Consider the following 17,396-nt stretch of genomic DNA (forward strand, 5'->3'; position numbering starts at 1 on the left):
CCCCCTGTCACCAAGAAGTTAACCTCTTGAGACTAGGGGGCAGTATTTTCATTTTTGGAAAAATAACGTTCCCAAAGTAAAACGGGCTATTTCTCACGACAAAATGCTAGAATATGCATATAATTGATAGCTTAGGATATAAAACACTCTAAAGTTTCCAAAACTGTAAAAAGAGTCTGAATATAACAGAACTGATATTGCAGGCGAAAGCCTGAGAAAAATCCGATCAGGAAGTGACTCTTATTTTGAAACCTCTGCGTTCCTATGCCTCCCTATCGAGCATTGAAAGGGATATCAACCAGATTCCTTTTTCTATGGCTTCCCTAATGTGTCTACAGTCACAAGACATAGTTTCAGGCTTTTATTTTGAAAAATGAGCGTGAACGACAACATTACGTCAGTGGTCAGCTGGTGGCTCTCAGAGTGATATGTGCGTAATAGACAAAGGCGGCCATTGCTCCTCTCGCTCCTACTAAGAAGCCAATTGTCCCGGTTGATATATTATTAAATAGATATTTGAAAAACACCTTAAGGATTGATTATAAAAACGTTTGCCATATTTCTGTCGATATTATGGATCTAATTGCCCTCCTACGGCCTCCTCCACGTCTCCTGATGTACTGGCCTGTCTCCTGGTAGCGCCTCCATGCTCTGGACACGACGCTGACAGACACAGCAAACCTTCTTGCCACAGCTCACATTGATGTGCCATCCTGGATGAGCTGCACTACCTGAGCCACTTGTGTGGGTTGTAGACTCCGTCTCATGCTACCACTAGAGTGAAAGCACCGCCAGCATTCAAAAGTGACCAAAACATCAGCCAGGAAGCATAGGAACTGAGAAGTGGTCTGTGGTTACCACCTGCAGAACCACTCCTTTATTGGGGGTGTCTTGCTAATTGCCTATAATTTCCACCTGTTGTTTATTCAATTTGCACAACAGCATGTGAAATTTATTGTCAATCAGTGTTGCTTCCTAAGTGGACAGTTTAATTTCACAGAAGTGTGATTGACTTGGAGTTACATTGTGTTGTTTAAGTGTTCTCTTTATTTTCTTGAGCAGTGTATACAGTGCCTTCAAAAGGTATTAATACCCCTAGACTTATTCCACATTTTGTTGCGTTACAGCCAGAATTCAAAATGAATTACATTACTTTCTTTCACCCATCTACATACAATACCCCATAATGGCAAAGTGAAAACATGTTAGTAGATATTTTTGCAAATGTATTGAAAATTAAATACAGAAATATCTAATTTACATAAGTGTTCACACCCCCGAGTTAATACGTTGTAGAAGCACATTTGGCAGCGATTACAGCTGTGAGTCTTTCTGGGTAAGTCTCTAAAAGCTTTCCTCACCTGGATCGTGCAACATTGGCCCATTATTCTTTTCAAAATTCTTCAAGCTTCGTCAAAGGCGTTGTTGATCATTGCTAGACAACAATTTTCAGGTCTTGACATAGATTAAAGTAAAAACTACTTGAAAGTCTAACTTTGGCACTAAGGAACATTACACGTGATCTGTGGTAGTGAGGCCCGTTGGACGTACTGCCAAATTCTCTAAAGTGACGTTGGAAGCGGCTTATGGTAGAAACATTTACATTACATTTTCTGGTAACAGCTCTGGTGGACATTCCTGCAGTCAGCATGCCAATTGCACACTTCCTCAAAACTTGAGACATCTGTGGCATTGTGTTGTGACAAAACAGCACATTTTAGAGTGTCCTTTTATTGTCCCCAGCTAAAGGTGCACCTTTGTAGTGATCATGCAGTTTAAATCAGCTTCCTGATATTCCACATCTGTCAGGTGTATGGATTATATTGGCAAAGGAGAAATGCTCACTAAAAGGGATGTAAACTAATTTGTGCACAACATTTGAGAGAAATATGCTTTTTGTGCGTATGGAACATTTCTGGTATCTTTAAATTTCACCTAATGAAACATGGGACCAACACTACATGTTACGTTTATATTTTTGTTCTGTATAGATTACAAAGGCGATGAACAGAGTTGTGGATAAAACGTTAACAGTATGTCACCACGCTCAATGAGAATAGCCTACGCAGTTGCCAACACCTCAAACGCCGACATCACCCCAGTATTCCGGAGCAAGATCGTCTCCCCTCTGCATTCAAGCAGCCCTTGGCAGCTGATTCTGACCGGGCCAAAGAAATTACAAGAGCGATAGGTAGGCTATGTTTATATTTTTACAATCCAAAGATATGCACCCATTCTCAGTGGTTGAGAAAAGAGCATTTCAAAGTGCTCGAGCCACATTACAAACTTACCTCTTGCACTCAATTCAGCAAACACATAGTACCCGCTCTATACAAGCAAGCCAAAGCTTTCAATGAATTGGCCAATGCACCCTGTGTTGTTCTTAACAGTGACAGTGCATCACAGCACGGAGTGGGGAATGTACCATGCTACAGACACGCCCCCTTTATGAGAGTCACAGGTGCGCATCTGTCATTGAAGGAGGCAGTGTCATAGTGCGTTCGTAACCAAGTGGCAATTTACCACATACAACTGGGGATAAATCCATTTGTACGGCCCTCCAACTGGTAATTACTAGTGGGAGGTCGACCGATTAAGCAGAATGGACGATTAATTAGGGCCGATTTCAAGTTTTCATAAATCGGTAATCGCCATTTTTGGACAACGATTACATTGCACTCTACAAGAAGACTGACTGATCTAGTTGATTTATTTCTATGTGGTGTTCTAGTTTATTTTCTATGTTGGTGATTTGTATGATTCCCAATTAGAGGCAGCTGGTAATTGTTGTCTCTAATTGAGGCTCATATTTAACCTCTTGAAGCTAGGGGGCACTATAAAAATAACGTTCCCAAAGTAAGCAGCCTATTTCTCAGGACCAGATGCTAGAATATGCATATAATTGACAGATTATGATAGAAAACACTCTAAAGTTTCCAAAACTGTCAAAATATTGTCTGTGAGTATAACAGAACTGATAATGCAGGCGAAACCCTGAGAAGAATCAAACCAGTAAGTGGCTTCTATTTTGAAAACTCCATGTTCCATAGCCTCCCATTGCTCCATTTAAAGGGATATCAACCAGATTCCTTTTCCTATCGCTTCCTTAATGTGTCAACAGTCTTCAGACATAGTTTCAGGCTTTTATTTTGAAAAAATGAGCCAGAACGATAACATCGCATCAAGTGGTCACATGACTTTTGCTCGCGCAACAGAATTTGGACAGCTATTGTTTTTCCCTCTCCTACTGTGAAAGACATTTGCAGTTGATATATTATCGATTATATATTTTAAAAACAACCTGAGGATTGATTATAAAAAACGTTTGACATGTTTCTGTGGACATTACGGATATTACTTGGAATTTGTCTGCGTTGTCGTGACCGCTCTTTCCTGTGGATTTCTGAACATAATGCGCCAAACAAACAGGTATTTTGGATATAAAAATAATCTTTATGGAACAAAAGGAACATTTGTTGTGTAACTGGGAGTCTCTTGAGTGAAAACATCCGAAGATCAAAGGTAAATGATTAATTTGATTGCTTTTCTGATTTTCGTGACAAAGCTACCTGATGCAATGTGTACTTAATGTTTGTCATGCGATTGATAAACTTACACAAACGCTTGGAATGCTTTCACTGTAAAGCATAATTTAAAAATCTGAGACGACAGGTGGATTAACAGAAGGCTACGGTGTGTTTTGCAATATTGCACTTGTGAGTCATGAATGCTTGTGACCGTTTAGTCACGGTAATTAGGCTTCTCCAAGCTCTGATCTTGCTGAAGGTCATTAGTAGCCTACCAAACTTGCTAACTGCCTGGTACGCAGCACTCTGTTGTCCCTCCAATCACTCTGACATCAATGCAAATGTATTCAAAAATCGAATGAAACACTTCATGAGAGCCCATGAGCTCATGTTGCGCAACATTTCTATAGGCTATGTAATTGCGTGAGAAAACAGTGATGGCATCTTTTTTACATTTTTTAAAAATAGGATCCCATCAGCTTTCTATAGGCTACGAATGGTGGTCGACCGATTATGATTTTTCAACGCCGATACCGATTTTTGGAGGACGAAAAAAATGCAGATACCGATTAAATCAGCCTATTTATATACACACACACACACACACACACACACACACACACACATATATATACATACAGTTGAAGTCGGAAGTTTACATACACTTAGGTTGGAGTAATTAAAACTCGTTTTTCAACCACTCCACAAATGTCTTGTTAACAAACTATAGTTTTGGCAAGTCGGTTAGGACATCTACTTTGTGCATGACACAAGTAATTTTTCCAACAATTGTTTACAGACAAATTATTTCACTTATAATTCCTTGAATCACAATTTCAGTGGGTCAGAAGTTAATTTACACTAAGTTGACTGTGCCTTTAAACAGCTTGGAAAATTCCAGAAAATTATGTCATGGCTTTAGAAGCTTCTGATAGGCTAATTGACATCATTTGAGTCAATTGGAGGTGTACCTGTGAATGTATTTCAAGGTCTACCATCACTTAGTGCCTATTTGCTTGACATCATGGGAAAATGAAAAGAACTCAGCCAACATTGTAGACCTCCACAAGTCTGGTTCATCCTTGGGAGCAATTTTCAAATGCCTGAAGGTACCACATTCATCTGTACAAACAATAGTACGCAAGTATTAACACCATGGGACCACGCAGCCGTCATACTGCTCAGGAAGGAGACGTGTTCTGTCTCCTAGAGACGACCGTACTTTGGTGTGAAAAGTGCAAATCAATCCCAGAACAACAGCAAAGGACCTTGTGAAGATGTTGGAGGAAACATGTACAAAAGTATCTATATCCACAGTAAAACTGTCACGTTCGTTAAAATAAATATCGGACCAAGCTGCAGCGCGATATGGTTTTATCAATCGCATGACAAACATTAAGTACACTTAGCATCAGGTAGCTTTGTCACGAAAAATCAGAAAAGCAATCAAATTAATAATTTACCTTTGATGAGCTTCGGATGTTTTCACTCACGAGACTCCCAGTTAGACAGCAAATGTTCCTTTTGTTCCATAAAGATATTTTTTATATCCAAATACCTCCGTTAGTTTGGTGCGTTATGCCCAGGAATCCACCGGAGATAGCGGTCATGACAACGCAGACAAAAATGCCAAATTATATCCATAATATCGACAGAAACATGGCAAACGTTTTTATAATCAATCCTCAAGGTGTTTTTCAAATATCTATTCGATAATACTGTATATCAACCGGGACAGTTGGCTTTTCACTAGGACCGGGAGGAAAAATGGCTACCTCTCTGTTTAGCGCAAAAATCACACTGAGAGCCAACAACTGACCACTTGCGCAATGTGGACGTTTACACTCATTCTTCAAAATAAAGGCCTGAAACTACGTCTAAAGGCTGTAGACACCTTAGGGAAGCCACAGAAAAAGGAATCTGGTTGATATCCCTTTCAATGGGCAATAGGGATGCATAGAAAGACAGGGGTTTCAAAATAAAAGTCACTTCCTGATTGGATTTTTCTCAGGATTTCGCCTGCAATATCAGTAATGTTATACTCACAGACAATATTTTTACAGTTTTGGAAACTTCAGAGTTTTCTATCCTAAGCTGTCAATTATATGCATATTTATAGCATCTGGTCCTGAGAAATAAGCAGTTTACTTTGGGAACTTTATTTTTCCAAAAATAAAAATAGTGCCCCCTAGCTTCAAGAGGTTAAAACCTGTTGGGGATACTAGCGTCTCAAGTGGCCAATTGCCCCGGGAAATGCAGAGCGCCAAATTCAAATAAAACGCTTTAAAACTCTAACTTTCATTAAACAGGTCAACATTCGAAAAGCCGCAGAGCCAAATGGATTACCAGGATGTGTACTCAAAGGATGCGCGGACCAACTAGCAAGTGTCTTCACTGACATCTTCAACCTTTACCTGACGGAGTCTGTAAAACCTACATGTTTCAAGCAGACCACCATAGTCCCTGTGCCCAAGGAAGCAAGGTAACCTGCCTAAATGACTACCGCCCCGTACCACTCACGTCAGTAGCCATGAAGTGCTTTGAAAGGCTGGCCATGGCTCACATCAACAGCATCCTCCTGGATACCCTAGACCCACTCCAATTTGTATACGCCACAACAGATCCAGAGATTACGCAATCTCAATCGCACTCCACACTGTTCTTTCCTACCTGGACAAACGGAACACCTATGTGAGAATGCTATTCATTGACTACAACCCAGAGTTCAACACCATAGTGCCTACAAAGCTCAACACTAAGCTAAGGACCCTGGGACTAAACACCCCCCTCTGCAACTGGATCCTGGACTTGCTGACGGGCAGCCCCCAGGTGGTAATGGTAGGCAACAACACGTCTGCCACGCGGATCCTCAACACTGGGGCCCCTCAGGGGTGGGTACTTAGTCCCCTCCTGTACTCCCTGTTCACACACAACTGCATGGCCAAACAACTCCAACATTAAGTTTGCCGATGACAAAACAGAGGTAGACCTGATCACGACAACAATGAGACAGCCTATAGGGAGGTCAGAGAACTGGCAGTGTGGTGTCAGGACAACAACCTCTCCCTCAATGTGAGCAAGACAAAGCAGCTGATCGTGGACTACAGGAAAAGGCGGGCCGAACAGGCCCCCATTAACATCAACTGGGCTGTCGTGGAGCAGATCGAGAGTTTCAAGTTCCTTGGTGTCCACATCACCAACAAACTATCATGGTCCAAACACACCAAGACAGTCATGAAGAGGGCAAGACAAAACCATTCCCTCCCCTCAGGAGACTGAAAAGATTTGGTGTGGGTCCTCAGATACTCAAAAGGTCCTACAGCTGCACCAACGAGAGCATCCTGACCGGTTGCAACACCGCCTGGTATGGCAACTGCTTGGCATCTGACCGTAAGGCGCTTCAGAGGGTAGTGTGTACGGCCCAGTACATCACTGGGGTCAAGCTTCCTACCATCCAGGACCTATATAATATGTGGGGTCAGAGGAAAACCCATGATATTGTAAGAGATTCCAGTCACCCAAGTCATAGGCTGTTTTCTCTGCTACCACGCGGCAAGCGGTACCGGAGTGCCAAGTCTAGGACCAAAAGGCTCCTTAACAGCTTTTACCACTGAGCCATAAGACTGTTGAACAATTCATCAAATGGCCACCAGACTATTACATTGACCCCCCCTCTATTTGTTTGTACACTGCTGCTATTCACTGTTTATTATCTATGCATAGTCACTTCACCCCTACCTACATGTACAAATTACTAACTAATCTGTACCCCCGCACATAGACTCGGTACTGGTACCCCCTGTATATCGCCTCGTTGTTATTGTTACTTTTTATTATTTTTTACTTTAGTTTATTTGGTAAATATTCTCTTAACTCTTCTTGAACTGCACTGTTGGCTAAGGGCTTGTAAGTAAGCATTTCACGGTAAGGTTGTATTCGGCGCATGTGACAAATAGAGTTCGATTTTTACATTGTTAATTGCATAACATTTTCCTGCTGTACCGAAACCGACCAGTGACCCCAAAACCACAATAAGTATCAAATGGTGGTTTTGGTGAACTGCTACACCCCTAGTGACCATGTAGAATATGCAGCTAGCACCGATGCAACCAATTAAACATTTTACTCGCATGACCAAGTCAAAGGGTTGAAAAATGTCACAAAATGGTCGAGTCTGGCACCCTGCAGTGTCAGACTTGAGATATGTGGTTGGAATATGCTTGCTAGGGTTCACAACCAGCATGTGTGGTATGAGCATATGTATATGTGGTGGAGCATGAATGTGTGTGAATGTGTGTGTGTGTGTACTCACGCTGTAGACGGCAGTGACGCCGGGCTGTGTGGGGAAGATGCGGTCATCCAGGGATGGCTGAACCCGAGGGATCCTGGGACGCGTCATATTAAGGAAAATTCTGGAAAAGGATCAACTTAAGGCCAAAACGGGTCAAAGGTGGAGGCATCAACAAGCTCAACAGCAGGGACACATTAACATGCTTTGGAACATTACTGTTCTGTACTAAACAACAATTTCTTACATCTGGTAAAAACACAATTCTTCCAATTCAAATTTTCATACAATACAAATTTATCACATCTTTGTACGCAAGTTCTCTAGTTCATAGGCGGGGTTTTAGCCAATGTTTCCCAATACCCGACACCGCTTGCCCCCCTCCCTAAATGCTCAATCTCTAAGAGTACACTGTGTTCCTTTACCAGGGAGCGTGTGTGTCAAAGGGAAATCCCGACATGGATTTCCAAAACTCCCACTAAGAACGTTAGCGTTCCAGATAGACGATTCCTATTTTATTCAAGAAATTATGTTAATTCAAGGTACCAAATTCAAAAAGGTCATTTTAGAATCTCTTAACTCAATAGGTCAATCATGATTGCTGAAAATAAATGCATTAAATGTACTGTCTCACATCTAGGACTAGTCTACATAAATACCCCCTTAACCAGGGACAGGCTTTCTATTTCCAGATAGGGTTGTTGACATGTGATCATGAGTCAGGACTCTGTTTATCAGTGACTGCTATGAAAGAGTGACGAGACTGATGAAGGGGTGGGGGTGCCAGACAGAGGAGAGGATCTCAGTAACCTGTTCAGGCAGTTCATTGGGACTTACAGGCAGAGAAACACAACACACACACCAGTCACATGATTACAAGGAAATGAGAGCGTTTGGCTTTCTTGCTTTCCCCTCTGACACTTTTTGTCCATTCCCAAAATCCCACCCCCTCCCCCAAATCCCCCTCACTCTTTCCTTGCCTGTATGGGCCCTCATCTCCATAGGCTTCCTGCCAAGACCACCACTCCTCCCAAAAGAGAGAGAATACGTTTTATAACAGTGGAACTGAAGACAGCAGCTATACAGCATAAAGAGGGCCTGGAAAAGGAGGAAACACAGGATACAGTTGATGTCTTAAATAAAGCCAAACAAACAGAGTCAGAGTGGAGATCCCTGTTGTGAGTGTGTCTTCACTCTAACCTTTAACATAGCCAGGGAACAGCCATGGTCACAGTCTGTGGATAAAACAGCAGGGAGTGAATATTGGTGCGGTGTTGTCTTGTGTGGTGTGTCTGTGCTTGTGTGAGGGGGCCTGGAGGGGAGCGGGTAGTGACACTAAGAGAATCTGATCCGTCTGTCCGTATGGGCCCAGAACCGGTTGGCAGGAATGTCTGTGTTGTGGAATGCAAACAGAGAGTGAGAGGGTGCTCTGTGCTGAGCATGTGAAACCAGCGAGGGGGTGGGCAGCAGGGATGTTTCCGCCATGGGTCAGAGGTTAGCAGGCTGCATGACTGCAGAGGGGAAAATGATCAGGTGAGATGAGACAGCTGACACCGCCGGGGATTTGGCAGGAGGGACCACATTACTCTTACTGGAATTACAATCTGATCCGATTGCTGCAATTGCTATTTAGCTCGGAATTGCATAACCAAATCCCTTTGCATGTGCAAAGCAAAACTTTGTTAAAACAAAATGATTAATAAAAAATTTAAATCCATCAATGTATTTGGCAACATGTGGCTTGTGTGGTAACATCTGGCTTAGAAAAAACTGGTGTCAACAAAAGCCAGTGTCCTAGCTACCATATTTTGTTTTGAAAGCCAAATTCCACTGGGACTTAGTAACATACCTACCTACATATTACCCTCAGAGGCACTGGCACTACCCACTCAACCCTGCGAGCACCAGCCACTCAGAGTCACTGACCACACTAATCAGTCATTAGTCAAAGATTAATTTAGTTTCTGCAGCAACAGAGGGGGAAAATATGTAATCTATTAGAGTAACAAAAAGGCCAAGAGATCAGACAAAATAAAATAAATGCCTATACACATAGCAAAATGTGGCCAATAGGGACTAGAAAAGTAGGCTAGAGCAACTGTAGTGAACATAGGCTACTTTATTACAAAACATGTCAGGTTTTGATGCAGCAGACAGAACACAGTGAAACCAGGAAAAGGAAAGCCTGGTTTGCCCCAGACAGCAACCTTTTTACATACAGTGCATTCGTTAAGTATTCAGACCCCTCAACTTTTTCCAAATTATGTTACGTTTACAGCCTTATTCTAAAGTTAATTTTTTCTTTGTTTTTCCCTCAATTTCCCTCAATCTACACACAATACCCCATAATGACAAAGCAAAACCAGGTTTAGAAACTTATATATAAAAGGAAATATCACATTTACATAATTATTCAGACCCTTCACTCAGTATTTTGTTGAAGCACCTTTGGCAGTGACAACAGCGTCAAGTCTTCTTGGGTATGACGCTACAAGCTTGGAATACCTGTATTTGGGGAGATTCACCCCATCATTCTCTGCAGATAAGATGTCAGGTTGGATGGGGAGCGTCACTGCACAGCTATTTACAGGTCTCTCCAGAGATGTTAGATCTGGTTCAAGTCTGGGCTCTGGCCGGGCCACTCAGACATTCAGAAGCCACAGTTGTTCTGAAGCAACTGCTGCATCATCTTGCCTGTGTGCTTAGGGTCATTGTCCTGTTGGAAGGTGAACCTTCGCCTCAGTCTGAGGTCCTGAGAGCTCTGGAGCAGGTTATCAAGGATCTCTCTGTACTTTGCTTAATTTATCTTTCGCTCGATCCTGACTAGTCTCCCAGTCCGTGCCGCTGAAAAACATCCCCCAAAGCATGATGCTGCCACCACCATGCTTCACCGTAGGGATGGTGCCAGGTTTCCTTCAGATGTGACCCTTGGCATTCAGGCCAAAGAGTTCAATCTTGGTTTCATTAGACCAGAGAATCTTGTTTCTCCTGGTCAGAGTCCTTTAGGTGCCTTTTGGCAAACTCAAAGCAGGCTGTTATGTTCCTTTCACTGAGGAGTGGCTTCCGTCTGACCACTACTATAAAGGCTTGATTGGTGGAGTGCTGCAGAGATGGTTGTCCTTCTGGAAGGTTCCCCCATCTACACAGAGAAACTCTAGAGCTCCTTCAGAGCGGACAATCGGATTCTTGGTCACCTCCCTGACCAAGACCCTTCTCCCCCGATTCTTCAGTTCGGCTAGGAGGACAGCTCTAGGAAGTCTTGGTGGTTCCAAACTTATTCCATTTAAGAATTATGGAGGCCACTATGTTCTTGGGGAACTTCAACGCTGCAGACATTCTTTGGTACCCTTCCCCAGATCTGTTATCTGTTTTGGACGTTGTTTATGGCCGCACTCCATGAGGAGACTGCATGGCAGGCTGACCACCTGTTACGTGAGTGCAGCAAGGAGCCAAGGTAAGTTGCTAGCTAGCATTAAACTTATCTTATGAAAAACAATCAATCTTAACATAATCACTAGTTAACTACAATTGTTGATGATATTACTAGTTTATCTAGCTTGTCCTGCGTTGCATATAATCAGTGCAGTGCCTTTTAATTTATCATCGAATCACAGCCTACTTTGCCAATCGGGTAATGATGTAACAAGCGCATTCGCGAAAAAAGCCCTGTTGTTGCACCAATGTACCTAACCATAAACATCAATGCATTTCTTAAAATACACAAGTATATATTTTTAAACCTGCATATTTAGTTAAGAAATTCATTTTAGCAGGCAATATTAACTAGGGAAATTGTGCCACTTCTCTTGCGTTCTATGCAAGCAGAGTCAGGGTATATGCAGCAGTTTGGGCCGCCTGTCTCGTTGCGAACTGTGTGAAGATTATTTCTTCCTAACAAAGACCGTAATTAATTTGCCAGAATTGTACATAATTATGACATAACATTGAAGGTTGTGCAATGTAACAGCAATATTTTGACTTAGGGGATGTCACCCGCTCTATAAAATACAGAACAGTTCCGTATTTCACTGAAAGAATAAACGTTTTGTTTTTGAAATTCTATTTTCCGGATTTGACCATATTAATGACCTAAGGCTCGTATTTGTGTGTTTATTATAATTAAGTCTATGATTTGATAGAACAGTCTGACTGAGCAGCGACAGGCTCGTAAGCATTCATTCAAACAGCACTTTCCTGCGTTTGCCAGCAGCTCTTCGCAATGTTTCAAGCACATTGCAGTTTATGACTTCAAGCCTTATCAGCTCCCGAGATTAGGCTGGCAACCTCACTGAGCTCGAGCTGTTTTGCAAGGAGGAATGGGAAAAAATTTCAGTCTCTCGATGTGCAAAACTGATAGAGACATACCCCAAGCGACTTACAGCTGTAATCGCAGCAAAAGGTGGCACTACAAAGTATTAACTTAAGGGGGCTGAATAATTTTGCACGCCCAATTTTTCAGTTTTTGATTTGTTAAAAAAGTTTGAAATATCCAATAAATGTCGTTCCACTTCATGATTGTGTCCCACTTGTCGTTGATTCTTCACAAAAAAATACAGTTTTATATCTTTATGTTTGAAGCCTGAAATGTGGCAAAAGGTCGCAAAGTTCAAGGGGGCCGAAAACTTTCGCAAGGCACTGTATATGAAATACAAATGGTATAGAGAGAAATAGTCCTATAATAGCTACAACCTACACTGGGAATATTGAAGACTCTTGTTAAAATGAACCACCAGCTCATGTTCTAAGCAAGGAACTTAAACATTCACTTTTTTACATGGCACATATAAAACATTTACTTCTCCAACACTGTGTTTTTGCATTATTTAAACCAAATTGAACGTGTCATTATTTGAGACTAAATTGATTTATTTTTGTATTATATTAAGTTAAAATAAGTGTTCATTCAATATATATACACACACACACACACACATACATACACACACACACACACACACACACACACACACACACACACACAGCTCAAAAAAATAAAGGGGACACTTAAACAACACAATGTAACTCCAAGTCAATCACACTTCTGTGAAATCAAACTGTCCACTTAGGAAGCAACACTGGTTTACAATAAATTTCGCATGCTGTTGTGCAAATGGAATAGACAACAGGTGGAAATGATAGGCATTTAGCAAGACAACCCCAATAAAAGGAGTGGTTCTGCAGGTGGGGACCACAGACCACTTCTCAGTTCCTATGCTTCCTGGCTGATGTTTTGGTCACTTTTGAATGCTGGCGGTGCTTTCACTCTAGTGGTAGCATGAGACGGAGTCTACAACCCACACAAGTGGCTCAGGTAGTGCAGCTCATCCAGGATGGCACATCAATGCGAGCTGTGGCAAGAAGGTTTGCTGTGTCTGTCAGCGTCGTGTCCAGAGCATGGAGGCGCTACCAGGAGACAGGCCAGTACATCAGGAGACGTGGAGGAGGCCGTAGCAGGGCAACAACCCAGCAGCAGGACCGCTACCTCCGCCTTTGTGCAAGGAGGAGCAGGAGGAGCACTGCCAGAGCCCTGCAAAATTACCTCCAGCAGGCCACAAATGTGCATGTGTCTGCTCAAACGGTCAGAAACAGACTCCATGAGGGTGGTATGAGGGCCCGACGTCCACAGGTGGGGGTTGTGCTTACAGCCAAACACCGTGCAGGACGTTTGGCATTTGCCAGAAAACACCAAGATTCGCCACTGGCGCCCTGTGCTCTTCACAGATGAAAGCAGGTTCACACTGAGCACACGTGACAGACGTGACAGTCTGGAGACACCGTGGAGAACGTTCTGCTGCCTGAAACATCATCCAGCATGACCGGTTGGGCAGTGGGTCAGTCATGGTGTGGGGTGGCATTTCTTTGGGGGGACCGCACAGCCCTCCATGTGCTCGCCAGAGGTAGCCTGACTGCCATTAGGTACCGAGATGCGGTCTCTCCTTCACTGCAGCCGAAGTGAGTAAGACATTTAAACGTGTTAACCCTCGCAAGGCTGCAGGCCCAGACGGCATCCCCAGCTGCGCCCTCAGAGCATGCGCAGACCAGCTGGCCGGTGTGTTTACGGACATATTCAATCAATCGCTATACCAGTCTGCTGTTCCCACATGCTTCAAGAGGGCCACCATTGTTCCTGTTCCCAAGAAAGCTAAGGTAACTGAGCTAAACGACTACCGCCCCGTAGCACTCACATCCGTCATCATGAAGTGCTTTGAGAGACTAGTCAAGGACCATATCACCTCCACCCTACCTGACACCCTTGACCCACTCCAATTTGCTTACCGCCCAAATAGGTCCACAGACGATGCAATCTCAACCACACTGCACACTGCCCTAACCCATCTGGACAAGAGGAATACCTATGTGAGAATGCTGTTCATCGACTACAGCTCGGCATTCAACACCATAGTACCCTCCAAGCTCGTCATCAAGCTCGAGACCCTGGGTCTCGACCCCGCCCTGTGCAACTGGGTACTGGACTTCCTGACGGGCCGCCCCCAGGTGGTGAGGGTAGGCAACAACATCTCCTCCCCGCTGATCCTCAACACTGGGGCCCCACAAGGGTGCGTTCTGAGCCCTCTCCTGTACTCCCTGTTCACCCACGACTGCGTGGCCATGCACGCCTCCAACTCAATCATCAAGTTTGCGGACGACACAACAGTGGTAGGCTTGATTACCAACAACGACGAGACGGCCTACAGGGAGGAGGTGAGGGCCCTCGGAGTGTGGTGTCAGGAAAATAACCTCACACTCAACGTCAACAAAACTAAGGAGATGATTGTGGACTTCAGGAAACAGCAGAGGGAACACCCCCATCCACATCGATGGAACAGTAGTGGAGAGGGTAGCAAGTTTTAAGTTCCTCGGCATACACATCACAGACAAACTGAATTGGTCCACTCACACAGACAGCATCGTGAGGAAGGCGCAGCAGCGCCTCTTCAACCTCAGGAGGCTGAAGAAATTCGGCTTGTCACCAAAAGCACTCACAAACTTCTACAGATGCACAATCGAGAGCATCCTGGCGGGCTGTATCACCGCCTGGTATGGCAACTGCACCGCCCTCAACCGTAAGGCTCTCCAGAGGGTAGTGAGGTCTGCACAATGCATCACCGGGGGCAAACTACCTGCCCTCCAGGACACCTACACCACCCGATGCTACAGGAAGGCCATAAAGATCATCAAGGACATCAACCACCCGAGCCACTGCCTGTTCACCCCGCTGCCATCCAGAAGGCGAGGTCAGTACAGGTGCATCAAAGCTGGGACCGAGAGACTGAAAAACAGCTTCTATCTCAAGGCCATCAGACTGTTAAACAGCCACCACTAACATTGAGTGGCTACTGCCAACACACTGTCAATGACACTGACTCTACTCCAGCCACTTTAATCATGGGAATTGATGGGAAATGATGTAAATATATCACTAGCCACTTTAAACAATGCTACCTTATATAATGTTACTTACCCTACATTGTTCATCTCATATGCATACGTTGATACTGTACTCTATATCATCGACTGCATCCTTATGTAATACATGTATCACTAGCCACTTTAACTATGCCACTTGGTTTACATACTTATCTCATATGTATATACTGTACTCGATATCATCTACTGTATCTTGCCTATGCTGCTCTGTACCATCACTCATTCATATATCCTTATGTACATATTCTTTATCCCCTTACACTGTGTATGACAGTAGTTTTTTTTGGAATTGTTAGTTAGATTACTTGCTCGTTATTACTGCATTGTCGGAACTAGAAGCACAAGCATTTCGCTACACTCGCATTAACATCTGCTAACCATGTGTATGTGACAAATAAAATTTGATTTGATTTGAGATGAGATCCTCAGACCCCTTGTGAGAGCATATGCTGGTGTGGTTGGCCCTGGGTTCCTCCTAATGCAAGACAATGCAAGACCTCATGTGGCTGGAGTGTGTCAGCAGTTCCTGCAAGAGGAAGGCATTGATGCTATGGACTGGCCCGCCCGTTCCCCAGACCTGAATCCAACTGAGCACATCTGGGACATCATGTCTCGCTCCATCCACCAATGCCACGTTGCACCACAGACTGTCCAGGAGTTGGAGGATGCTTTAGTCCAGGTCTGGGAGGAGATCCCTCAGGAGACCATCCTCCACCTCATCAGGAGCATGCCCAGGCATTGTAGGGAGGTCATACAGGCATGTGGAGGCCACACACACACTACTGAGCCTCATTTTGACTTGTTTTAAGGACATTACATCAAAGTTGGATCAGCCTGTAGTGTGGTTTTCCACTTTAATTTTGAGTGTGACTCCAAATCCAGACCTCCATGGGTTGATAAATTTGATTTCCATTGATAATTTTTGTGTGATTTTGTTGTCAGCACATTCAACTATGTAAAGAAAAAAGTATTTAATAAGAATATTTCATTCATTCAGATCTAGGATGTGTTATTTTAGTGTTCCCTTTATTGTTTTGAGCAGTATATATATTATATACACATACACAGTGGGGAGAACAAGTATTTGATACACAGCCGATTTTGGAGATTTTCCTACTTACAAAGCATGTAGAGGTCTGTAATTTTTATCATAGGTACACTTCAACTGTGCGAGTCAGAATCTACAATAAAAATCCAGAAAATCACATTGTATGATTTTTAAGTAATTAATTGGCATTTTATTGCATGACATAAGTATTTCATACATCAGAAAAGCAGAACTTAATATTTGGTACAGAAACCTTTGTTTGCAATTACAGAGATCATACATTTCCTGTAGTTCTTGACCAGGTTTTTACACACTGCAGCAGGGATTTTGGCCGACTCCTCCATACAGACCTTCTCCAGATCCTTCAGGTTACGGGGCTGTCGCTGGGATTTTATTTAAAGATTTTATATTGGGTTCAGGTCTGGAGACTGGCTAGGCCACTCCAGGACCTTGAGATGCTTCTATCTCAAGGCCAACAGACTGTTAAACAGCCACCACTAACATTGAGTGGCTGCTGCCAACACACTGACTCAACTCCAGCCACTTTAATAATGGGAATTGATGGGAAATGTAAAATATATCACTAGCCACTTTAAACAATGCTACTTAATATAATGTTTACATACCCTACATTATTCATCTCATATGTATACGTATATACTGTACTCTATATCATCTTTATGTAATACATGTATCACTAGCCACTTTAACTATGCCACTTTGTCTACATACTCATCTCATATGTATATACTGCACTCAATACCATCTACTGTATCTTGCCTATGCCGCTCTGTACCATCACTCATTCATATATCTTTATGTACATATTCTTTATCCCCTTACACTTGTGTGTATAAGACAGTAGTTTTGGAATTGTTAGTTAGATTACTTGTTGGTTATTACTGCATTGTTGGAACTAGAAGCACAAGCATTTCGCTACACTCGCATTAACATCTGCTAACCATGTGTATGTGACAAATAAAATACGATTTGATTTGCTGCTTATGGAGCCACTCCTTAGTTGCCCTGGCTGTGTGTTTCGGGTCGTTGTCATGCTGGAAGACCCAGCCACGACCCATCTTCAATGCTCTTACTGAGGGAAGGA

The 17,396-nt window shown here is 43.2% G+C and overlaps 1 protein-coding gene across 14 annotated transcripts in view; it reads right to left on the minus strand.

Moving 5' to 3' along the window:
- The window catches only part of LOC112254470 (eukaryotic translation initiation factor 4 gamma 3), a 78,580-nt gene that overhangs the window by 46,845 nt on the left and 14,339 nt on the right, over positions 1-17,396 (minus strand). For 13 of the 14 annotated variants that reach the window (XM_042324387.1, XM_024427114.2, XM_024427116.2 and 10 more), the window contains exon 2: positions 7,840-7,939. In XM_042324387.1, the coding sequence (XP_042180321.1) occupies positions 7,840-7,939 (100 nt within the window). The remainder of the gene's footprint in view (positions 1-7,839; positions 7,940-17,396) is intronic. The other variant, XM_024427109.2, reaches the window with a different exon arrangement.

Source organism: Oncorhynchus tshawytscha, linkage group LG07, assembly GCF_018296145.1.
Source record: "Oncorhynchus tshawytscha isolate Ot180627B linkage group LG07, Otsh_v2.0, whole genome shotgun sequence".
In the NCBI taxonomy this organism is placed as follows: Eukaryota; Metazoa; Chordata; class Actinopteri; order Salmoniformes; family Salmonidae; genus Oncorhynchus; species Oncorhynchus tshawytscha.